At 44.1% G+C, this 25,938-nt stretch overlaps 1 protein-coding gene across 1 annotated transcript in view; it reads left to right on the top strand.

Moving 5' to 3' along the window:
• Ostf1 (osteoclast stimulating factor 1) overlaps positions 1–25,938 on the top strand; it is a 47,779-nt gene that overhangs the window by 5,596 nt on the left and 16,245 nt on the right. The window contains exon 2 of the mRNA XM_038349216.2: positions 18,476–18,522. Within this exon, the coding sequence (XP_038205144.1) occupies positions 18,476–18,522 (47 nt within the window). The remainder of the gene's footprint in view (positions 1–18,475; positions 18,523–25,938) is intronic.

Here is a 25,938-nt window from a genome sequence, read left to right as displayed (position 1 = left end):
CAACTTAACTTTCGAGGCAGGAATTGAAGGGCAGTTTTGCAGTTGTCCATGTTTTGTTCTGTGTTTTTTGTTTGTTTGTTTGTTTTGTTTTGTTTTTTAAGACAGGTTTTTTTTATGTTGCCCTGGCTGTCCTGGAACTCACTCTGTACACCAGGTGGATCTCAAACTCGGAAATATGCCTGCCTCTGCCTACCCAGTACTGGGGCTAAAGGTGTGTGCCTCTACCACCTAGCTTAAGTTTTACATTTTGATTGGCATGATATCTTTCCTACGAATTTGATGAGCTATTCCAGTTTTATATTTTTGGATTCACCAAGCACCCCGAGTCCATCTTTTTTCCAGACTCTCCTGATTTCTTGGGAACTTGGGAACAATTTGAACTCACACTAAGGAAGATGCCACAACTAGTGGCATTGTACCTGAGTCAGAGGGAGCACCGAGCAGGGTCTTCCTGATCTGCCTCCTTCTTAGAGGCTCCCTGCTGGCCATTCAGGGTCTACCTCATTCCTGTGAGACAAGAGCTACCCTTCAGTCCTGGGCTTAATCTGGGCAGGCTGCCTACCAAGTGTCTTCATGAGACTCTCCCAAACAAACACTGCGCTTCCTGGGAGATGATGCCTCATCCCAGCCCTCTGAGAATAGGTGCCGGGCTTTAGATGAGACTCCGTTGACCAGTGTCTCTGACTCCAGAAGTCTGGAAGATTACGGTGTCTTGTCTTTGCTTAAAGTCTAGACTTCTCTCTGATGTATTGCTTGCTGAGGTGTCCAGGCGTTTCTAGAGCACATAGTCTAACTGTTTGTGGGTCTGTTATCTTGATGAATCAGAGTAGGTTCATCTTGATGGTATTGCTGGAGGACCTCAATTGGAGACATTCTCACGGATGTTTTGGGCTAAGACTCTGGTTTTGAAACATTGCAGCAGAAAACCATTTCCTCCCAAGTTCATATACAAGATATATACCAAACTTGAAGTTGTTCCCAGCCTTAGTTTTCTGTTGGAGGAGAAAGCTGCCTCTTCAACCACATCTGCATTTAGGGTCTAAATACAAGTTACCCACTGAGCTGCCTACCAGGATCTGGTCCTAACGTAGCTACAGTTTTAAGTAGGATCTGCTGCTGTGGCAACCACTGCCATCCTCTTTCTGAGAACCCTCCCTCTGGTTCTTGCCGAATATCTTCCTTCCCCTTCTGGAGAGCCTGGTCTGTACTCGAGTGTTGAAACTCGGGTTCTGTGGGGAACTTTGGTTCCTTAGGACTTGATTTTGCTTGTTAGGAGCTGTGCTTTCCGGAACAAGCTCTTGCCCGTTTCCTGGCTGGACTGGGGTCTCTGATGTCTTGATGTTTGTTCTGGACTCCCTTTTAGAAGTGGTCACCCCCACCCCCCTCCAAGACAGGGTTTCTCTGTAGCTTTGGAGCGTCTCCTGGAGCTAGCTCTTGTAGACCAGGCTGGCCTCGAACTCACAGAGATCCTCCTGCCTCTGCCTCCTGGGTGCTGGGATTAAAGGTTTGCACCACCACCGCCCCTGGACTCCCTTTTGACTGGTATCCAGATCCCCAGTGCTCAAACTGTCCTTACCCCTTGTTATTTGCCACTGTTCTATTTTCCAGTACCTGTCCAGATGGGCCCTCGACTATTTCTGATGTACTCTTTCATAGTCTGGAAGTCTGTCTACTTTTGTGTATCATTTTTTTTTTTTTTTTTTGGTTTTTCGAGACAGGGTTTCCCTGTAGTTTCTAGAGCCTTGTCCTGGAACTAGCTCTTGTAGACCAGGCTGGCCTCGAACTCAGAGATCCGCCTGCCTCTGCCTCCCGAGTGCTGGGATTAAAGGCGTGCGCCACCACCGCCCGGCCCTTTTGTGTATCATTTAATGTGGGCTTCTGTCCCTCCTCAGGCCTCATCTTAGGCAGACCTTAATGACATGACTAACTTGTCTGAGCATCATCGTGGCACCTTAAAGCCCCAGGGTCACAGACCTGGGGAGCCTTACCACAGCATCTTGCTTAGGCCTATCCCAGTCTTCCTCACTCACAACAGTTAGAACTCAGTTTCCTTTTTTCTCTCTCCATGGGCCCTGAACATGAACTCTCTGCTTCTCATTAATGAGTAAGTATTAACCGGTTCACCGATCTGTTGCAGTCCCCATCTCCAAAATGCTTACATTAAAATATAAGGAAAGGGTTAGCTAGTAGCGTGCTTGCCAAGTGTGCACAGAGACCTGAGTTTGATCCCCAGGATCATATTAACCAGACATGATGGCGCACCCTGTAATCCCAGCACGGGAGTTAGAGGAAGGAGGATCAGAAACTCAAGGCCAGATTCACTGATGTAGCAAGTTTGGGGCCAACCTGTGCTACATGAGACCCTGTCTGAAAGCAGACAAAAGGTGTGTATTTCCAGTAAGTAAGAAACATGCTTCTGGGAAGGAGCTCCCTGAATAGTGAGAGACTCTCTAGTGGCAGGATCAGGTATGAAAGCCATCTCAGAGTATTAGAAGCCCTCGCTGTGCACCGTAGAGGAAGAGGCCAGTTGTAGAAATGAAAAATAAAACCCAGCTTTGAGATGAAGTTCTGGTCCTGAGTTTTCAGATAACTTGCTAGGTGACCATGGTAAGTCACAAGACAACGCTGGACTTCAGTTTTCATCCCATGTTAAGTCTGATTCCAAGTTTACTTCATTGCTTTGGACTGGCCTTTTATATAATCTCTCATATTTCTGGATAATTTCCTACACACTGCTTCTCATAGACCCCAGGATCCTTTAGTTACTCCCTCTCTACCCTTAGTTGTGCCTGCTGCTTAGTCCGTGTGGATCCACACTTGCGGAGAGACAGACTACTCCAGGTCAGAGTTCCAGGACTGAGACTGAGTGGGAGGAGAGGATGGGGTGGGGCCCAGTGTATGGATAAGTGACCCATTTCACTTGTTCTGCCTGTGTAGGGTAGTGTTTTGTGTACAACTAACTGGAAAAAGAACACTGGGGACCGGCAGGATGTTTGAGGGGCACCACATGCACTGATTCTAAGGAGACCATTGTAAAATATGACCATGCATGACTGTCAAGACAGGCTGTTTTTATTCTTGGTCACTTACTTATTTAATGAATATTTTTATGATCTGAGAAATTTTTTACAATATATTTTGATCATATTTATATGCTCCTCTCCGAGCTCATTCCAGACCTAACCTTTACCCACCCTATGCTCTCCCAACTTCGTGCCCCCCTCTTCTAATATTCCACTGAGTCTGATTTATGCTGCCTCTGTAGTCATGACATTGCTTCCTCTAGAGCATAGTCAACCTAGCAGGGGTCACACCCTTAAAGAAAACTGACTCTCCCTTTCCCAGAAGCCGTCAACCCATGAAAGATTTTATGTTTAGAAAATGTCTGCTCTGTGGACGGGAGCTCTAGGAATATGACTTGTAGGTCTTAGAAGTTCATTCTGTGTGTAGTGTCCTTTAGAATTTACCTTTCTGGGGTGCTCTCACCTTCTTTCTGTCTCTTTTAAACATGACAGTCTGAAACTATGGGCTCAAGGTCAGACCTTGCTTTATAGGAATTCGTGCTAATGATTCTAGGCAAGAGGATTTTTGTTGCTGGTCCTTTTTTTTTTTTTTAAACAAAACAAAACAAAACAAAACAAAACAGGTTTCTTTGTAGACCAGGGTGGCCTCCAACTCAGAGATTGGCCTGTCTCCGCCTCCTGAGTGCTGGGATTAAAGGTGTGCACCACCACTGCCTGGCTTGTTGCTAGTCTTTAACCAGAAGGATGAGGAGCCTTCCCCTGCAAGGATGACTGTCCATGTGTCTGTCACTCTGCATTGATGTGCATCTCACTAAGAAACCAAAACCCTTTTTCTTTCCATCCTCACTCCCCGACTACTAAGTAAACAATGCTTAGACCTGAGGTTAAGGGAGTAACTCAAGAATTTATAATTATAGTGATAGGAACACGTTTCATTGTCGTGACTTTAGGATTCAATAAATTCAGTTTGTTAGAGATTATAATACTTTGAATATTAATTTATTGGGAAAGATGGTGAGAGATGTGGGCTACATATGAATGTAGTCAATGAGTATAGAGGAGAGCGAATTCTGTGTCTATCTCAGAGCCTGCGGTTAAGGTGACCATGGTACGTGTGTCCCGGGGTCATAGCCCTGAGAGTTCAAGGTCTTCTGTCTTCTGTCCCAGCCACTCATTCACATGTTCAGCAAGTAATGCCACAGGATCTAGGCTTGAGAGGGAGGCAGGGCATCCTTAGAGCGCAAGGGCAGATTCCATAGTCTCCTCCCACATGTCTCCGTACTCTTAAATGTGTGAAATGATGCTCTGGGTACCCATCAATTCAAATGCGTTTTAAAAGCAATCCAGGAACCTGGTATGGCCTCAGAGAGGTTCAGGAGGGACTTTGGGTCTTAGTGTATCCTGGAGGTGAGTGAGGTACTAAAGTTTGTGACCTTCGGGGGTTGCCTCCTCCTCCTTGTCAGGCTCTGAGATAAAAGGGGGTTTACACTCTTAATAGTCCTGTAATTTACCCTGTTCTAATTGTGACTCCAGAAAACCACATATTTAGTTTAACTGGTCCTATTCTTCAAGGATGTTCTAGAGGCCTCTGCTCCCTCTTCCTTCTTCCTAAACTGCAGTGGTTTGGGGAAACACCCTTTCACCCTGCAAAGGGCACCTCTGTCCCGGTGAGAGCCTCTTGGACTTATTGGTGCTTTCCAGACCCCCTTATTTCTGTTAAACCCTTTGTCTCTGTAAAGTTCACAGTTCATGTCACAGTTTGTCTCAGCTGTGAGGACCAGGGCCCACCACCCACTGTCTGTCTGCTGCTTAGTGGCCAGGGTTGAAGAGATGGAGACTCCAGATCAGGCCCTGGAATGGAGTGGCAGTAGAAGCATATTTTAGTGCCATATTTCCAGGGCCACCATCTGTGCTTGTCCCTCCTGTGACAGGTGTGGTACAGACCTCTGAAGTCACGTTGCTGGGCTTGAGATTTAGCCAGGGTTGCAGTCTCCAGCTGGAAGCCAGGCATCAGTGGCAGGACTGCTCTGGACACCTTGCTGGTTTCTTGCAGATAGAAATCTTGCCAATTTCTCTAAACCTGTTTCCTCATTTTTGAGCCCCTTACCACTGGCTGTGCCTTTCCACCCCCCCCCCGACAAAAAAAAGCCAACAACAACTGGGGACTAGACCAAGGGCCTCACAACACTGCCCTTATATGAAGATATGAAGCCATATCTTCAGCCATCTTTTTATTTTGGGACAGAAGTCCTCACTAAGTTGCTTAGGCTGGCCTAGCCTGGCCTTGAATTTGCAGTCCCCCTGCCTCTGCCTCCTAAGTATTGTGTGACTTTGCTGTCAAGCCTGACTTCTTGATACAGGGTCTTTGTGATCGCTTTGATGTGCTGCAGAGAAAAAAATAAAATCTTTTTGTTCTTAGAAGAGGAAGGAGTACATTTACACAATGGATTTCTACACAGCAGAAAAAATAATGACATCTTGAATTTTACAGGAAAATGGATGGAGCTAGAAAACATTATTTTGAGTGAGGTATCCCAGACTCAGAAAGACAATTATCACATGTACTCACTCACAGGTGGTTTTTAAACATAAAGCAAAGAAAACCAGCCTACAAACCACAATCCCAGAGAACTTAGACAACAATGAGGACACTAAGAGAGGCTTATATAGATCTAATCTACATGGGAACTAGAAAGTAGAAAAAGACAAGATCTCCTAGTAAATTGGGAGAATGGGGACCTTGGGGTAGGGGAGGGGCAGGGAGGGAAGCAGAGAAAAATGTAGAGCTCAATAAAAAAAAAAAAAAAAGGAAGAGGAAGGGCTCAGTTTTCAAAGGTGTTATTTGTTGATTTTTTTCTTCTTTTTCTCATTATTTTTTTCCGTTTCAAACACACCCAAGTCTTGTTTTGTTACACCAGAGTTTGAGTATTAATTTTCTGCTACAGATTTGGCCATGTAGTTGGGGCTATATTTTGACTCCTAATGATTCTTCCTGTCTCGCCCACACTACAAACCCTTGTTTCCCTGCCAGGTTTCAAGAGTCCATATATTCTCAACACATTTCTCAGGTTTGTATACACTGAACATATTTCTCAGCGCACATTGTCTTGCTAGGGTGTGCCTGTGGGAGCTAAGTCTAAGAGAGTTTTATTGACGCTAGTGTTCGATATACTTAAATCTGAAGTCTTGTTTTGTTGCTGCTGCTTTGTTCTTTTCACAAACTTCTAACCACTGGTTCCACACATTAACACATGAAATGATCCGACCTGTTGTTTCCAATTACAGACCTCCCAGTAGTAGGACAGAATGTCTGTAATCAGTTATGACTAGTCTACAGAAAGAGGTGTGGATCCTGGGGGGTGGGGGAGGTGGTGGTGGGGGGGATAGGAACAAAGACACTGGAGTGAATCCCTGAAAGCAAAGTTGTTGTTTAATAAAGTCCTTAGTTTTATGAAAATGTGTGCACATATGTATGCACGGGTATGTGTGTATGTGTGTGTGTATGCATTTCCTGTGAACTCTATTTTCAAGCACGTGAGAGAGTGCATACATAGGTTATGTCTGCCTTCTTTGATTATGTGGGATTTATATGCAGTTCCCAGCCATTAGAAACAGTATGGAAAAACAACTAAAAGAAATAAATAAAATAAGTCCAAACACCCCTCCGCCTGCCTCTGAGCTTGAGAGAGCCCTAGCACATGTTCATGCCCCAAGCTTGATCTCTCATCCTTTTTTTTTCCACGCTTTGCCTTGAGCACACTGATCTGGTGGATGTCCCGGAATGCACTTCCTGCCCTGCAGCCCCTGAATACTCCCAATGGTCTTTGTTCTGGGACTTTTTTTCCTTTCCCTCCCTTTGCATAGGTACCTTACGTTGTCATTCTAACTCAAGACGTCGCCTGTGCTGATTTCAGTGTTCACCTGTGTATGTGAGTGTTTTGCCAGTGTAGGGGTTTGTCTGCCTGACATTTCTTTGCATGACTATTTCAGGGAGAATAGGGAACAAAGGGGACCCCTATTAGTTGATCCTGATAATTACACATGACTTCCAAGTTGCCCTTCAACTGGACATTAATAAGGAACATATTTTCTTATTCCTAGTCACTCCAGCCGTTCATAACATAAAGGAAGTAAACATGACTGTTCTCAAAGGAAATAGCATTTTGTGTTTTCTTGTAGTCTTTCTTTATGCATATCTTGCTTTACATAGCTAATTGAATGTACAATACAGCCAGTCTCTTACATGATAGCAAACTTTAAGTTTATTCCCCCAAAGCTGTATATTTCAAACATTCCGGATCGTGGGGCTTTTGCATATGGGACAGGTGCTCTGCCACTGAGTCACGTCTCTAGCCTTCCCTTTGCTTTTGAAACAAGCTGTCCTGGCCTCACTCAGCTGTCTGCTGGTGACTGTGAATATGTGATCATTCATCCGGCTTAAACCTTCTAAATACCTGGGATAACAGAGTCATTTAGTTTTCAATGAATGGCTTTAGTGTTGGGGAACTTCTTCTCTCTGGTCTTGGATATGTAGAGTCATTTGCCCAGCTAATGGGCTCATATTGGAGGAAGCTGGGCCCAGCCTCACTTGGGGTCATTGTAGAGCACGTGGGCTGCAGCTCCCCTTGCTCTGTCATAATACGTCTCTATCTAACTTGTTACTTTCAGAAGGGACCGTGGGATAAGGGGCAGATTCTAAGTATTTCAGGCTTGGTGGGCTGCATGACATCTGTAGTGATTCCGCATGTCGCGAGAGCGTGGACCAGACAGAATGCGAGCGAACAGCTGTGTTCTGATCAGTGATATATCTTCACTTCTGGTCACTGAACTCAGATCATTTTTATGCATTGGGACATACTGTTTAAAACTGTGAAGCTTTTCTTAGGTCGTGGGTCATGCTGTCCGCTGTCAGTCACTTGGCTTCTACCATTTGTAGAAGGTGGTCCAAACAGTCTCAAGGCTGACATCATTTCTTCCTCTTTTCCTCCTGTTTTCCTAAACTATTGAGGAGTGTTCAACAATCATTGTCCCCTTTCTCTGATATTTAGTTACCCAGGGCATAGTCATCAAAGAACTTGTCGTTTGGAATTTTAGGTCCTTTTTTTTTTTGACATTTATGTCATATGGAGAAGACATAAAAGTAACCAGCATGTATGATCTTTCAAGAACTAAAAGTAACTGAGGTTGCTGAGAGGTACTGCAGAGTAGAAGCAGATGAGAAAAAAAAATGGACGGGAAAGGCACACTGTTAATAAACAGAACTCTCTTGTCAGGAAACACACTGGCCACTGTTTGTAAGGAACCCGCCACTCCTGCCCCTGAAATCAAGACACGTTGCAAATTCTTCTGTCTTCCCGCCCCTTTCTGGATTGCATAAGGGATAGCAGGCAGAGATGGGGTAGTGATGGGCTAAGAGGAACACAGTGTTCCTTGACTTTTCTGTTGATTTGCTTTAATCCAAGGTGAGGGTGTGGGAAGAAATGTGTCCAGTTAGATTTTTCTACACCGCCACAGCTCTGGGACAGTCCTGTGCCTCAAATCACTCTGCTTTTCTGCCTCTTTTTAGTTTTGAAGCAGCAGGATTTTGTGGACTGATACACATGGAAATCAAGCCAAGAAACGTGTTCTGAGATGCTCTTCCATTTATGGGCGTGGGAGTCCACAAAGCCCCAGGGAGGCCCGTGTTGGCCCACAGAGCACAGCTGTTTCCTTTCACCTCAGGAGCGGAATGATGGCTGTAGCTCTTGGATCCCGTCCCTTAGACTCCTCTGTTTCGTTTCTGAGCAGAAAACATCCTGTTTCAGGGGCTGGAGAGATGGCTCAGCAGCTAAGAGTGCTTGCTGCTCTTGCACGGGACTCAGGTTCAATTCTAAGCATTCTGTGGGGACAGCTGTGACTGTAACTCTAGCCTCAGGGGATCTGATGCCCCTTTCTCCCTCCCTAGGGCCCCTGTGCTCACATGCATATACCCACACACAGATGTAAAGTATGCCTAATCAAAAAGAAAGCAAATCTAAAACCAACAAAAACAACCCTTCTGTTTGATCATGCATGGATGATATAATACCAGTGATTGGTAGAAAACATATTAAAGCTTTCACTTATCCAAGAATATCAATATTCTAAGGTGTGGCACTTTCTAATGTGTCCACAAAGTATAAGAGGTTTTTTTTTTTTATTCTCTTAGGAAAACGTGAAAAATAAATCTATGTACTAAATTTATGTTTTCTCTAATTTATTTTTGGTCAAATGACTTTCTTTTAAGAACTCTAAAATTGGTTATACTATTTGCTTTTGAGGAGAGGGAGAATATTGTGCTTCTAATGCATAGCCGAGTCTTTAAACTAAAGCAACATTGAGGAGATAGTTCACATTCCTTGTAGAGCTCCAGCAGATCGCCTGTAGTGGGACTTCTAGGGTTGTCTGTCATCTTGACTTCTAGTAAGACATATTTTCTTTATGGTCTAGTTCATAAAAATACATAGAAACATGCATCCATACATGCACATATACACATGTACACATCCCACACACTCAGGAGTGTAGTAGTATAAGAAGTTCATCCTAGCCTTGTGCTTCTTTTAGAACCTGCCTCTCAACTTTGACCAACTGGCCAGCTGACATGACCCACATACAAAGACATCTGCTTAAATATGCCTTGTAGATGGTAGAAGAAACCCCCATACCTCATTTTGGTACACTCACCAGTAATCAAACAAGGCATGGTATTTGGGTTTACTATTATCTTAATGTTATAATAATTAACAATGATTGTGAATCCATGGATTTTAAGCCCCCAGATCATTTAAGAGTGAAAACGATACGTACAGGTTGAGAATTATTATTGAGCTAGCCTGTTTGCTAATAATCTTTGTGGGATCATCATCTAGTTAAGTCCAGGTGGTGAGAGGGTACTCGCTGCTCTCAGCTTCTGCTTCATAAGAACCGAGGCTTACTATCACACCGGCATCCTTGTCGTGGGGGCAGTAGCTGTGTGAGCAGAGCTGCTGTGATGGGCTGGTGTGTGTGGTGGTGGGTGTAGCTTTATAAAAGTCCCCCTGGACTAGACTCCTGCTGTGGAGAATTTATGGTTGCTGACCTTTCATATGAAATTCTGAAAATATGGCTGGTAGATGGCTCAGTGGATAGAGTATTTGTCAAGACCGAGAATTTGAGCTTCAGTTCCAAGAATCCAGGCAAAGGCTACACATGTGGTGTGAGCATCTGTAACGTAACACTCCTGCAGGAGGTGGAAGGTCAGACAGAATTCCCAGAAGCCCTCAGGCTAGCCATCCTAGAGTACACACTAGAGAAACAGGAGACCCTTCCTGGAAGGCCTGGCCTCATTCTCTGATTATGCCTGCTTTCACAGACAGAAGCACATGCTTCCATTGTACAGACACACATAGGTACATATACATATTATAGATGAGTGAAAAAATTGAAAGGAGTCTTCTAGATTGTCTAATAAGTTAATAATCATAATTTAATAGTTTCCTATTTTATATTATGTTACAGTATTTCATTCTGTGTAGATGAATGACATTTACTTTTGGCAAATATTAATTTAAACACTTGTTTGCTTGCTACCAGTACACTAAAATCTGTATTTGATAAATTCTAAAATATCTATTTAGGCCTTCATCCATCCCCAGTGAGGCAAACATTTCACAAAATCATTATTTCAGCTCTCATCTTTTCTGATCTAGTTAATCTTTTGTTATTTTTTTTTCAAACATCTCACTGGGTGGCCTAGGCGGCACTGAATTATTCTACCTCAGTTTCCTGAAGGGTAACAGTCCCATGCCACCCTATGTGGCCTTATTTAAGTTTTAAAGCTGCTCATTTTGTTTCTCAATCTACTAATGGTTTCTAACCTGTGGTTTTAAAATGAGACTCACTTGCTCTGGGAATGGTGAGATAACAAGGACAGGTCATTTTGGCATGTGATGATTTTCTTGTGTAGGAGAAAGAGTTTTCTAATTTTGTTCTTTTGCTATATGGATTAGTCAGGGTTCCAGAGCTGCTATATAAAATGTCAGTGTTATGTTAAGAATTGTGGGAAATGGATTAATGCTGTTGCTGAACAGTTACTTTGACCAATTCCTTCCAGCACTTTGAGAATTTAAGTGTTAACTTATTAGGCAATCTGTGTTTTTATTAACATGGTAAAAATTTCTGCGTGGGCATCCCTTAATCAGAATGCTTGGTTGTTTTGTTTTGTTTGTTTTATACCTATAAGAGTTTTAGTGGTTGAACATCCCTAATCTGAACATTCACAATTTCAAATATCCTGGAATTCCAAACTTGCTTTTAGAGAAGTCTTAAATTCCCAGCATGATTGAGTGGAAGGAACAAAGGCTTCCTGTCTGTCCCTTGCCAGTCCCCATGTATAGCCTCTGAACCTTTGTTAGCAGTTTCCCCCGGTTGTGTTTTGCCAAATTGTTCTATTACCAATAAAAATTTGAGAGTCAGATATTGGGGTGAAAACCTGATAGATCAAATAAGCAGAGGAGGAGCGACTAGCTGACCTTCCTTTCTGACCAGCCAGTACCTCCACTCTCCACAGGTCACAGATCAAAGAGAGTGCAGGAATTCCAAGTCCCTCACGCTCCTTCCTGTCTGACTTCAGTATCACTGTGGCTAATTCTGGTCAGCTAGTCACTGACTCTGCCTCCTGACTCAAAGTTAACTTTGTTAGCACGGTTTAGGAGTGTTATAGTATGATCAAATATCCCACAACATCCCCCACTGTGTTTTCTGTTCCTGTGACAAAATAGTGTGACCCAGGCACCTCCTCCACACCCTGGGGAGGAGGAAGAGCTTCTGTGGGCTTATGGTTCCTGGGGCTAGTAAGTGAGGGAAGCATGGCAGCTGGAGTGGGAAGCTGCGAGCTCACAGCCTTGATCACAGCATGGAGCAGGTAGCAAGCTGGCCAGTTGTTTATAATCACAGTGCCTACTCCTCAGTGATGTACTTCTGACAAGACTACATGTCCTAAGTTTCCATAAACAGCTCCACCAACCAGTAACCAAGGAATTGAATGCCTGAAACTGTGGGGGCCATTCTCACTCAAACCACCATAAACCCCCATATTCAGTTCCCTGGCCCCCGAAAGCTTAGGGTCATACCATAATTCAAAATGCACTTAGCCCAACTTGAAAAGTTTCTGTAGTTTTTACTATTCCTTAACACTGAGTCTCTCAGCAATCTCTTAATTGTAACCCCCATGTAAAATTAAACAGCAAATTATACACTTCCAATGTATGATAGCACAGAATTTTTATTACCATTTCAGAAAGAAGGAATGTGGCAGAGTGAAGAAATACTGAACCAAAGCAAGACCAGAACCCAGCAGGGCAAATATCAAATCCTGCAGCTCCATATCCAACGTCTGCTACTTTAATCTTAAAGGACTTAGATAAGAGCCTCTGCCCTTCCAGCTTTGCTGCCTAAAACCACTGCCTCTGTCTCTCTCTCCTCCCCCCCCAACCCCCCCCCCCTCTCTGATTCTGTTCCCTGTATAGCCCTATTTCATTGGCTCTGGCATCTTCAGCATCATGGTTTGTCCTCTGCAACTCAGGCTTTCCTTGACAGCTTCACACAATGGCTTTTCACAGCCTCTTGCCTTCTCAGGGCCTCATGCGGAAGACTCCCTTGTTACACCCTGACTGACCTCAGCAACTCTCTAAAACCATGGAGGAAGAATGCACAACCCCTTCATTCTTGCAACTTTCATGCCTGTGAAGCCAGTGTCAAGTAGACATGAACTACACTGCCAAGTTGAGCTGCCAGTGTGGGATGGATGCCACACCCCTTGAATCAGTTAGTAGTGGAGTGTTTATTTAGTTGCTGTGAGGCTCTCCACTGCAGGTTGGAAGTTTAGCCAGTGGGATCTTGCCCTGAGGGCACCCTCCTTTTGTCCCAGTGCAGAGTAGGCCCCTCTAATTTCTAACAATTACAGCTTCAAGCCTCTAACTTCCTGATTTCTTTTTCTTTCTAAACTGCATGTTTTGCCCTACTTGCTCTTTTCTCATTTTGTGCTATGTAAAAGTTACCAATAATAACCATACCCAAGGAAATTAATCCATCACTTTTTTAACCTTAGGCAAGTTCTTAGGACAGGGGCAGTCTGTAAGCCAGATTTTTATTTATTTATTTATTTTTTTGCCAAGATATCACAGCTTGCTTTCTCAATGTTTTACGACTTAAGCATGTGGTGTGTTAAGTAATAAGGTCTTTCCACCATATTCTGGATGTAGAGTATTGACGAAAGCTTGTAATATTTGTGGGCCTAAGGGACCTCACTGGCTATGCTGGCTAGTTTTATGTCAACTTGACACAAACCGGAGTCACGTGGGAAGAGGGAACATTAATTGAGGAAATTCACCCACCAGAGAGTGGCCTGTGGGCAAGACTCTGGTATGTTTTCTTGACTGATGTGAGAGGGTCCAATTAGCTCACTATGGATGGTGCCACCCCTGGACTGTTGGTTCTGGGAGCTGTAAGAAAGGCTGAGCAAGTGCTGGAGAGCAAACCAGTAAGCAGCATTCCTCCACAGGCTCTGCATCGGGTCCTGCCTCCAAGTTCCTGCCCAGAGTGCCTTCCGTGAAGGACTGTAATGTGAAGCACATAGAAATAAACCCTCATCTCCAAGTTGCTTATGCTTATAGTGTTTTATTTCATTTATAGAAACCCTAGCAATGACACTAGCCAACAACTCCAAAAGAATTAACTCACACCTGACACTTGGCTTTTTTATCATTATTTTTATTGTCTTATAGGACAAGTTTTATGGGGTAACTCTGTTTTCACTCTTTTGTGTATGTTTATGCCAGTTGAATACACTTCTGTGAATAGTTAATGTGAAGCTCCACCAGCCCCTCACTAACAAGATAGATTAAATGTTTTTAGCAAATCCGAAGTCATCTAAGTGTTGTTCCAGAGGTGCAAAGATAAACACTGGAGCAGCCCACACTTCCTTTCTCCTGCCAGTGGAGGACCAGATCCCCTCCCCTCCTGCTTTCACCTTGACCTTCACAGTTTGAAGTCTGAGCCAGTCTTCCTTCAGAGGAAGAGGCAGCAGTTGGCTGCTGCTGGTCTCCTCTTCTCTAGAGGCAGCAGGGAGTTAGTGAGAAAAGGGAAGGGCAAGGCTGGAAAATGAGACCTCAGAAACGGTGGCCGGTGGCCGAGGCCAGTGGTGGTGAGTAGAACTTTTTAACTCAGGGACTGGGAGATGTCCCGCACCGCCATTCAGATGCTGCTGGGTCATCCCAGACGCAGCCCATGTTTAAGATGGAGGTTGTGTTGGGTCTTTTTTGGGTCCTTCGCTCTGATGAGTCCCAACCTGAGGCCATTTCCACAGTCTCTCAACTCCCAGGCCTCCCTGTTCTATGTAACCATGCTTGCGTGAGAAAATGGTGCACAGCGAGCCCAAGAGAGCATGTGCTGTATGTACAGTGGCACGGCTCTCTGACATTTGCCTTCCTTGAGTAAATTTGGAATTGACCAGTGTGTGCCCTTGGTCTGTTGCTATGACTGTTGTTGGATGTCTGTCAGGATGGCAGCAAAAAGCCGTGCTTAGATTTTTTCCCCTAGACTCTGCTATAAGCCTGAAGTCCATCTGTGAAATAATGCCCAGAGTTAACTCAATGTCAGAAGGACCAGAGGATTACATATTAGTATTAATTGTTCTAACAACAAAATATTCAGTTCCCTTTGCCCTGAACAATCTACTGATTTCATGATTCCTCAGCCTCTGGATGTTTCTCTTACATTCTTTCATTCATTTCTACTTGACTCAGTTTTCCCTGATATTTTAGAACATGGAGCAAAAGGGATCTACAAAAGGCTAATACCCCAGTAAGAAGCAGTAAATGGTGGCCGGTGTTAAAGCATCTTCTGGATCTCACAGATGCAATGCTGGGTTGTGTATTAGGGTAATTGTTGTTTAGCATGCATCAAAATAGAAAGAGCTCAGTTATGCAAATTAGTGGTTCAGTCGCTTACTGTGTGTTTACTTACAGGTTCTTCAATTTTTTATTGAGTTTTATCTGAGCCCCTTAAAGTTGTCATTGTATCTTGTTTCCAAGATTATCCACATCGTTCATCCTTGCCATTATCTGTAAGGAACTAGAAAGTTCTGTTGTTGATGCTGATCACAATGGACTGCTTCCTTGCTGTTTGGAAAGTTTGAAGTAACTGAGATAACTAATTTCCATCGTCTGAGAACAATCAGCTCTGCAGAAAACTTTCTCTGGCAGCTCCTCCCCCGAGCCCTGTGTTTTTTTTAGACAGGGCTTCACTCTGTGGCACAGGCCGACCTGGATCTTAACTGCACATGTACCCAGGATGGTCTCATACTCATGCCAGTCCTGCCTCTGAGTGCTGTAGTTACAGGTGTGAGCCGCTACACTTGACAGGAGTTTTCAGGTAGACACGTTAAGTCACTTGAGAATCTGAGCTGCTCTTCCGTGGTTGGATGCTTAGAGTAAAGAATGCTTTCCTCCCCTGCTTGAAAGGAGTATGGTTGCTGTTTTCACACTGTGTAAATGTTACATACATTAGTGAAATAAATGTAAACAGCAATGTAATTCAGAATGTGAAGGGCCCCATAAATGGTGCGGATGTCCAAGGTCTGTGTGTGACCTGTGCATTCAGGTCCCTGTGGGGGCCAGTGGTCAACACCGGGTTTTTTCCTCAGTTGCTCTCTGTTCTGTATTTTGAGACAGGCTCTCTCACTGAACTTGGAGCTTCCAGTTTAGGCTAGGCTGGCTAGTCTGTTAGCTCCAGAAATCTGCCTGGCTCTTCCTTTTGTGTACTACTGTACTGAGATTACAGAAAGAAGCCCCCACCCCCAGCTTTTTTAGATGTGTTCTAGGGATAGATCCATGCTCATGTTTTCGAGGCAGGCAATCTACTGACTGAGCCACGTCTCTAACCCTTCTATTTTCTTCATCAGTAAACACACCAATTGATGGGCATGCAGATTGACTTCCTAACTGGTGGCTTTGTCTTTTAATGATTTTATCATGCTGACAAATAGGAGTGACTTAACATAGTTCCCTCTTATTGGACATAGACTCATTCTTGTTTTCTCTAGTCTCACATCTTCCTTCAGTATGCTGGTCACCAGCCATGTGTGGTCGTTTAACTTCATTAAAACAAAATGATATTAAAACTCAGTCTCTTCGTCACACAGCACATTTTACGTGCTCAGTGTCTCCATGTGCCTAGCACCAACAGCTTTTCTGTGGCTGTGTGGGTTACACTGGACAGTGTTCTCATGCTGCAGCTACTTATTTGCCGACTGTCAGAGCTCTGGCTTCAGCATTTGCCTTTTCCCCGCACTCTGGCAGGGATTTCTCAGAACCTCTTTTTCTTTTTTCTTTTTTTTTTTTTTTTGCGGGGGGGGGGGGCGGGGGTTGAGACAGAGCTTCTCTGTAGTGTTGGACCCTGTCCTGAAACTCTGTAGATCAGGCTGACCTTGAACTCACAGAGATCCATCTGTCTCTGCCTCCCGAGTGCTGGGATTAAATGTGTGCGCCACCACCTCCCGGCTTCTCAGAGCCTCTTGTTTACAGGTCCCTGTGCTGTGCACCAGGAAGTCTGTTGAGGAAACATCAAAGTTAGATCTTCATCCTACCACATTGTATTCAACAAAGACACTTTTAATTCTCCCAGTAAGCATGCATGGAGTTACAAATAGTATCTATATTGCCTTATGTTATTTATTATAAAATATGTTCAAATACCAACAAAAAAGTGTGAGATAAAAATATCCATTCTGAAACAAGCTACCTTATCTACCTTGGAGGCCAGTTTTGAATGACAGACTTGGTTTGGATACTGTCTCTAAAGGATCTTCCAGAACATGAACTGAAGTGTCATCAACTTGTCAGTCAGAGGGTGGGTCACAACCCCTTTAGTGGTTCAACCACCCTTTTCCAGGGGTCACCCAAGACCATCAGAAAACAGAGATACTCATATTGCAATTGAGCAAAACTTATACTTATGAAGTAGCACCAAAAATGATTTTGTGGTTGGGTGGTTACCACAACATGAAGAACTATATTAAAGGATTGTTGTATTAAGAAGGTTGAGAACCACTGATTTAAATAGATAGTTCTCCTATCTTGATCTCTTTCTTAACCTACTTATTTTATAAAACGCACTTCATTGTTTGCTGTAGACCCTGTACTATACAGCGTATTAATTTGTATTAATTTTGTGAACTTGAACTTAACGTTATACTATGTGTACTATCTAGTAGATGCTGGGAAACTGAAGAATTTGGACCCATTCCCTCAGACGGACGGGGCCAGTGTAAATGATACAGAGTGCTGGGGAGCGTGTGGGGTGGAGGGGTGATATTGCTCTTACATGGTTCTTTCCTTTTCCTCCACTTTTCTGTTCTTTTGGAGAATATAAGATCCTAATGGATAGATTTCAAAATTTTAAACACATTTGTGTTGTTCTTAATTTTTTTTTGTTAAGATGTTCAACTTTCTCTCTCTCTCTCTCTCTCTCTCTCTCTCTCTCTCTCTCTCTTTTCTTATTTCTTGAGGCAGAGTCTTTCTGTGTAGCTCTGGGTGACCTGGAACTTGTTATGTAGACCAGGCTGACCTCAAACTCAAAGAGATCTGCCAGCCTCTGTCTCCTGAAATGCCTAGATTGCTGGTGTGCACTACCATACCTAACCTATTTAATTATCTTTAAGATTATTTTTACTGTTCATTTTACTATTCATTTATTTGTCCATGTGCAGATATATGCTGCATGTATGCAGGTTCCTGTATAGACAAGGGGGTGTTAGGTCCCCTGGAATGGAGTTGTAGGCAGTTGTGAGCTGCCTGCATGGCATCTGTACTGAATCTTCTGGAAGGGAGACAAGTGGTCATAACTGCTCAGCCATCTCTCCAGTCCCGTCAACCCCTCGACTTTTTATTTTTAAGTTTGACATTACTGTTAGAACTGTGTCTTCATAGGCAGAGATGCAGTGCAAATCTGTAATTCCTGTCAAACAAGGCTGTCCCCCAAAGACTCGTGGTTACTGTTGCTTTCATGTGCTAAGCATTTTAAAGATGCATCCTATGGGGAAAAGGTACTGCCTCTAAAGCAGTGGTTCTCAGCTGTGGGTCGTGACCCCTTTGGGGGATCAGACAACCCTATCACAGGTCACCTAAGACCATTGGAAAACACAGATATTTGCATTATGATCCATAACAGTAGGAAAATCAGTAATGAAGTAACAACAAAAATAATTTTATGGCTGGGGGGGTCACTGCAATATGAGGGTCACAGCATTAGAAAGTTTGAGGACCACTGCTCTAAAGTAACAGTCTGAAATAGACTTTTAATTTGGGAATTCTAATGGGGGAAAATCAATAACAACTTAGAATAAAGTTAGAAATAAGAGAATTGATCAGTTTTCTTTTCTTTCTTTCTTTCAGGGCAAGTTAAAGTCTTCAGAGCGCTGTATACGTTTGAACCCAGGACTGTAAGTACTCTGATGTAAACTGTGAAATTAACACAGCAACCTAAGGTGACTTTATTTAGACACCTGTTCTGGCCTGAGTAGCCTGTACTTTCTGCCGTGCTGTCTATAATCCACAGGATGAGTGTTCAGTCCCTCCCCACAACTCTCCCCCAGCCAGTGGAGCTAATAAGCCTCAGGTTGATTCTCATGTCCGGGTTTGGAGGTCAGAGACTCCCTCACATGCTTCTCTCCTTGTGTGTGGGGACATCTGTTTTCAAGTCACCAAGTGGCCTGCATACAGAAATATCTAAACTACAGAGACTCCAGTCTTAGCTTTGCTCACACACCAACCTTCCTCATCCTCTCCTTGACCCTCCACCTCACACCTCTTCAGAACCTTCTTTTATTATTTATTATATTATCCTTTCATCTCTTCTGTATGCACTTTTCTCTGTGAATCCAGGTGTCCACCCACCCACTCATGGTTAGTGAGCCCGTTTTGTGTCATACACTGGATGAGCTTTGCGTAGAGTGCAGCCACAGCTCAGTGACATATAAGAAAGCTAGCTAAGCGTGAGGGAGCCGGCAAGCGCCATTCCTCCATGGTTTCTCAGGGCTCCTGCATGGGTTCCTGTCCTGATGGTTTTTCTCAGTGATAAAAGTGTAAGCCACATCAGCTATTCCCTTCACTCAGCTGCATTTGGTCAGTGTTCTAGCAACAGAAAGGACACTGGATCACCCTCCGTACATCCATAGTTTCTCCATACATCGGCATCATTTGGCTGTGTCTCCCACTCAGAGTGCTGATTCACGCTGCCAGGCCAGGGCCTGCGGAAGACCGCAATCTGCCATGTTTTAAACCTCTACCCAGCTCCTTATTTGAACATGGGAGTACTGCTCACTCTACAGCTGCCCTGCAGTCCTGACAGAAGGTTCCTATTTGAGGTCCATCACTTGGTGATCAGCAGCTGGAGACTAATAGCCCAAGTCTGCATACTACTCAAATAGACTTTCCCAGACTTCAGAGATGCCAGGCTTCTAGACAGAAAGGGCTGTTTCTCTCACCCCAGGAAGTGGGCAGAACGTGTATGGAGGGGGCTGCTGCAACAGAAGCACAGACCTGAAATTTTAGCCAAAGACATACAATTCCTCATAATCCTGGAAGCCAGAGGCCCCAGATTGAGTTGACAGCAGGGCTGGTTTCTTCTGAGGCCTGTCACAGTGACTTATAGTCAGTCACCTTCTCCCCGTGTCCTCATGTGGCCTGTCCCTGAATGTGTCGGTGTTCCAGTCTCTTCATGGATGCCAGTTGGGTTGGGTTAGGGTCTACCTTGAAGCCTTCATTGTATCTTCATCATCTCAATAAAGACCGTCTTTGGCTAGGAGATGGTGCCGCACGCCTTTAATCCCAGTACTTGGGAAGCAGAGGTGGAGGCAGGTAGATTTCGAGGCCAGCCTGTCTGCAGATGAGTTTCTGGACAGGGCTACACAGAGAAATTTTGTCTCAAAAAAAAAAAAATAAAAAAAAGGCCCCGTCTCTGAGGACAGTCACACTTTGAGGTGAGCCCAGGATTGGGGAGGAAGTTCAGAAGGCATGACAGGTAGTGGCCTGAGCCCAGAGAGTCATCTTTGGGATATCTCTGATGGGATCAGGAGCACTCAAGGACGATAATTGTGGAGGAGAGCTCACAGCATTGTCAGTTGCCCTTCCAGACCAAGCAAGCAGGAGGCCACACAGGCTTCCTGTAGAATGAGGCCTGTTTTCCCTGAGGGTAGAGGCTGCAGTGACTCCTGACACTTGTGCTGCTCTCCCCAGGTGTCCTTAGCTGGTCCTGTTGTTCTTTCTCACTGGCCTCCTCCAGCTGTGTGGCTCCTCCAGACCTTCTGCTTTTCCTCACTTCCAGGATGACTCAAGCTTCCCTGCTAGGTTAATGTTTCCAGTGTGTGGCTTTGGTCCTCTGTCTGCTGCACATCTGTATTGCACTGTATGGCCCTCTGCCGTGTAGCTCTTGTTCCCCATGCCCCTGGCCCCTGCCCCTCCTCCTCCTTGTGTCACCCAGAGGACTCAGAGACCCCATCTCTGCGCCTCTCTGGACCCCTGGTGTTGCCCCTTCTATGCCCATATGAACTGTTAGCCCCTCCATGAGTACTGCGCTGAGTACTCCCACAAGGAGTGGGTGCTTTTTACTGCGACCTGCTCAGGCACAGTACTGTTCAGGCGGGTCCCATCTGGGGAGCAGAACCCAGGTTCAGAGCCCGTGCTAGGCTTTCTGGTTTGTCCTGCCTCTTTCGCTGTTTGTGACCTGGAGATGACTTCACCTTTGTCTCTGTTGTTTTTAGAGAGAACCCTGATAATGCAAAGGCGGCAGCAGCTGTAGGAGTCGCTATTGCTACCGAGTACTGGTTGCTATATTGATAGACATTTACAAATATCTTTTCTTTGTTTGATATACTGATTGCTAATTTATCTCCATTTCTTCTCTGGAGAAAGTTTCTCTGTGCTATTTCTTAAGTTCTTAGTTATTAATGAATATACAGGAGAAATACTTAATTCATTAGGTAATTTTAAAAGTATTCTCTCTTTAAAATGTGGCTATAATTTTTCATATGCTGGTCCTGATGGCCATTCCACATCCTGTCATCCCCAGTCCTTCGTGTTCTCCCTTCTGTCAGTCTAGATACTGAAGCATCTTATCTAGTGAGCAGGAGACCACCAGCTCAGACAGGCCTCGTTTTACCTGTTATTAAACATTGAATATCCTCCCAGACATTAATTTACTTTTGTGAGTATGTGACCCTGTCTCTTGGATAATGCTGCACACACCATGACACAAGGACACACAGCACAGCACATTGAGTGGACCACATGCACAGCACACCATGTACTCAGCATGCAGTCACTAAGCGTATCCTGGACACAGCACTACCGAGTGTGTAGCACACCTTATACCCAGCCCACTAATTCACAGCACACTACAGAATACAGTGAAAATATAGCTGAGTGCACAGCACCACAAGCTCCACATTCTGAACACATCGCTCAGTATACTGAGGCCACAGGTCTCCAAGTTCTCTCACACTGTATGCTTGGCACACCACATATACAGTGTACTATAGGCATAGTAGGCTGAGCTTGTACCGTATAATTGTTTGTAGCACACCAACTATCAACTTAAAGCGTTGTGGCCTGGAAATACTGAAGGATGAGCTGGAAGCTAGGAGCTCTTTGCTCGCATATACAACGGGCTAGCAAATGATGGTTCTGCCTTTAGCAACTTACAACCCCCGAGACAGTGAGAATGGCAGCCAGCTCTAGTTTTGGTAATGTGTCAAGGGTAGAGCAAGCAGTGCGGTTCCTAACTATCTATCTTGTTTCAAGGACAGGTATTTCTGGCGTCACCCAGCCTCCTGTGATTCTAACTCTCCCCAGCCCCCATTTGGATGAAATGTCACACAGACACACCTGCCCGGACTGGCTGGGCCAGTGTGAAAAAGCATACTGACAGGGAGTGTGCTGGAGGAGGAGTGTGGGTTTCTGAAGGAGACCAGGTGGACTGCTTGGTCATACAAGGCTTGCCAGGCTGCTCTAGGTTATAATGTAAGAGGGAGGTCCAGAATGGGGATCCCAAGGCTGAGATAGGATCCCAGCCACCCTCCCCTCCGGGATCTTCAGCCTTTCTCTATCTGCTTGCTAAATAGAGATGCTTAGGATCCAGTTCTGCTTAGTAGGTCTTTGCAAGGCTCCAGCGAGGTCCAGCGTACTTTGCATGGGAAGAGAACTGTTTTCGACATTGCTGTCCTGCATTAACGAGGAGTCAGGATGAGGAATGTTTTCCATAGCAACCGTCACTGAACTAGGCTGTGAGACTGTGATGACCAGCAATGGCGATGTGTGATGTCTCTGTGAGAGGAAACAAAAGCTGGACGTGGAAGTTGGGGCTTCACAGTCTGAATACCACGTGCTGTGTGACAATCTCATCTTTAATCCGGCAATACAAAATGGCCCTACTCCTTAGGATTGTTGGAGAGGGTTGAATTACTATTTGCAAAGGCCCTGACCAGTGTATGACACATGAGTAACTATTATAAAATAATAAATGAAAACATTCATAGAAATTTTATTTTACTTTTGATTAATTTTTGTATTTTTAAATCCAAAAAAAATTCAGAAGCATATCACAGTTTTTCTAAGCTTTAAAAAAAGACATATATTTGCATAAACCAGTAAAATTACTGGCTTGGGACTCTGTGGCCCATAATATATAGGAATGAGAATGTACATTTGTAATCGGTACTAATAAAAAATTTACAGTTGGAACTGTGGCACCAGTCATTGCTTTTTTGCTTTTGCTTTTGCTTTACTTGAGACAATGTCTCTCTCTGCAGCCCAGGCCGGCCTTAAGCTTAGAGCAACCCTCCTGCCTTAGCTTCCTGAGTGCTGGGACCAAAGGCACGAGTAACCACTGTAGCTCACTTCTTTGTTCTAATACTTTGTCATTCTTCAAGGAGAGGTGAGAGAATGTGGCTAAAACCCAGAGAACAAGCTGATGTAATGATGCTCATGGCATCATTGGGTCACCGCTTTCCATTTCTCCTCTCTGAATACGAAGCCAGGAATGTAAAAGTAGAATCGTCCTTGAACAGTTTACATTAAGTGGTCTGAAATGTCTGATTTCAAGCTGTAATGTTACCTTCTTGACTGTATGGTCCCCAGCAGTGTCAAGAATTGCATGAACCACCCCTTATCCAGGCTCGGAATACCCACCCCTTTATTTTGTTTTTTCGGAAGAAGATAGTGTGTAGGTAGTATTGTACTTGAGAGCTATTACAGGAGAATAAACCGTAAAACTAATAAAATGGCTGGGCAGTGGTGGAGCATGCCTTTAATCCCAGGAGGCAGAGGTGGGCAGATCTCTGAGGTGAAGGCCAGCCTGGTCTACAGAGCGAGTTCCATGACAGCTAGGCCTGTATGGTAAAAACCTGTCTCAAACAAACAAAAAAACCCAAACCCAGCACACTTATAAAACAGCCAGACCTTTTTCTCCCTGACTGAGCGGCTGCTGATTGTTGCCTCATTTGATCAGCAAACCTGACTGGGTGTGGGGGTTGGGGTAGGGAGGTGCAGTTCCCCTTTCAAGCAGCTGCGGTCCACTTAAAGCTGAGTCAGCACTGTGACGTCGTCAGATGACTCAGCTTGGTGGCATTTTCCTAAGATGCCCTTCGCCAAGCCACAAAATAGGAGAATTACCTAAAAGATGCTGAGAGTTTTGACTTTGTTTTAAAAATGGAGGTAAAACTCACACAACATAAAATTAACCATTTTAAAGCCAACAATGAGTTCTGGGATTAATACAGTTGCCACGGTGAGCACCCACTTCCTTTACCAGGTTCCAACATGTTTCCATCACCCCAGAGTAAAACCCTGTGCCCAAGAAGTGGCCACTTCTCATTTCCCAGCTCAGTACTCAGTACATACAGAGAAGTAATAATTAGAGATTTGATGTGTTACATATATGTACACTCAGGCCTGTTGTGTATTTTAGGCTTTTTTTTTTTTGGCAGAGATTTTTTTTCATATTTTTGTTTGTTTCATGGGTGAGTGATCTTACTAAAGATGGGAATTTAGGCAGAACTGGGTTTTGAAGGCGACTAAAGCGAGAGGGAAAGGCAGCTCCTTGACTCCTGCAGGGCGCCGATAGAAGAGGGCTATTGTGACCTGTGAGTGGATGGACAAAAACGGCGCAAGCGCAGACATGGCCTCGGCCATCTCTAATGTGGAATGGGCACCTCTGACCCGTAGAGAACTCCAGGAAGTGCAGCCAGCATCGACGTAGCTGCAGGTCCCCCTCCCCCACCCCCGCACACACACAGCAGACACACCATTCCCATGCCTTGGCACTTTCTAAGGAGAGACGATAAAACGCCGCCTTAATGCTCCGAGATGGCCTCTGTGTTCAGTGCTGTGCTGTGTTGATGAATGTGGGACTCGCTTAAGTGTCCTCAGAGGATCCCGTTTGCAGCGCGTGTTAAAGGAAGCTGTCCGTCTAATCACTTTCTGTGTCTGCGGCCTATCGAAAGCATTATTGGTCATCCGTCTTCGAAACAATGCCTAGACGAAAATCTCAGAGGTCTTTTGTTTCTCTGCTCCTGAATATTATTTCAAGTGACGTTACAGTGCACTTCCTCAGGTCCAGTGGGTTTAACTAGTTTTGTGTAACTTGTGCTGTAAATCAAAGTGTAAAGGCAGTAAATGTACTAGGAAGTTGCCTTTCAAGGAAGCCAGTCGTGTGGGGGACATCATCAGTCACCAGTCACTAAGTTTTATATATGGCAAATCTTTCATCTGATTTCATATTGCGGTTGCTTCAAGCATGATGCAGTTGCTAACAGTCTTTGTCTATATTCAGGGGAAATCGGCAATTAGAATGGTGTGTGTGGATCAGCTTTGAATTGCAGTCCGTCATAGGGCAGAGTCATATGTCCTCATCCCAGTCTGCCCCTGAGAGGAGGCAAGCACTTGGGGGGATGAATGGGCAAAATAATTTGTTTCACTAGTATAATTTTTCCACATGTGGAATAGGCAGAAATAAAAAGTCCTTTTTTTCTCTAGATATTTTCCTACAAGTATTATAAAGTATACTTGGTAATAGCAACAAATTTGAAAAATCCCTGTTCATAATTTGCGCATAATCATCATTTCTTCCTGTGTCTGTACTTGGTGTTTTTTAACCTCTGTCAGTATCTGAGATTCTTTTTCAGTGGGCATTGGACTGCTGGCAGAAATGAGATGTGTGAACCAAGTGCTAGCTTTCTTCAGAGAGTTTGCAGGGCACTTATGGTCAGGCCAGTGTGAAGGTATTAGCTATGAAGTTAGCACCTGGAGCTGCTAGTGTCTGCATGGCTTCTTGTATTTTAGCTCTTTAGGCTGTCAAAGCTGAATTATATATTAATATACGATTAATATATAGTATGTATTACTCATGTATGATAAACACTCATTCTTAGCATAAAGACCAGGTAATAGTTTTCTGAAAATAAGCAAATATAAGTATTAATGTTTTTATAGTCTTGATTTTGGACATTTATCCACATGTGTAAGTAGATACATGCATACATACATGCATATATATGTGCATGTGTGTATATCATACATGTTATATATGCATGTGTATGTATGTATGTATCTATGTATATCATCTACCATAACTTTTAAGAGGGAACATCCTTTGCTTTGTGATAAAAGGATATAAAAGGTGTTAGAAACTCTCGTGAAACAATTCTTTGAAAACATTCATCATGGGACAAATCCAGCTTTAGAATTCAAGTATTAATTTACTCTAATATTTTGTTGCATAATTTATTGTTGATGTTAATACAGAAGTAATATTGTAGCTGGGTGGTGGTGTTGCATCCTTTTAATCTCAACACTCGGGAGGC

Source organism: Arvicola amphibius, chromosome 1, assembly GCF_903992535.2.
Source record: "Arvicola amphibius chromosome 1, mArvAmp1.2, whole genome shotgun sequence".
Lineage (NCBI taxonomy): Eukaryota > Metazoa > Chordata > Mammalia > Rodentia > Cricetidae > Arvicola > Arvicola amphibius.
This window is presented reverse-complemented; position numbering and strand designations above follow the sequence as displayed.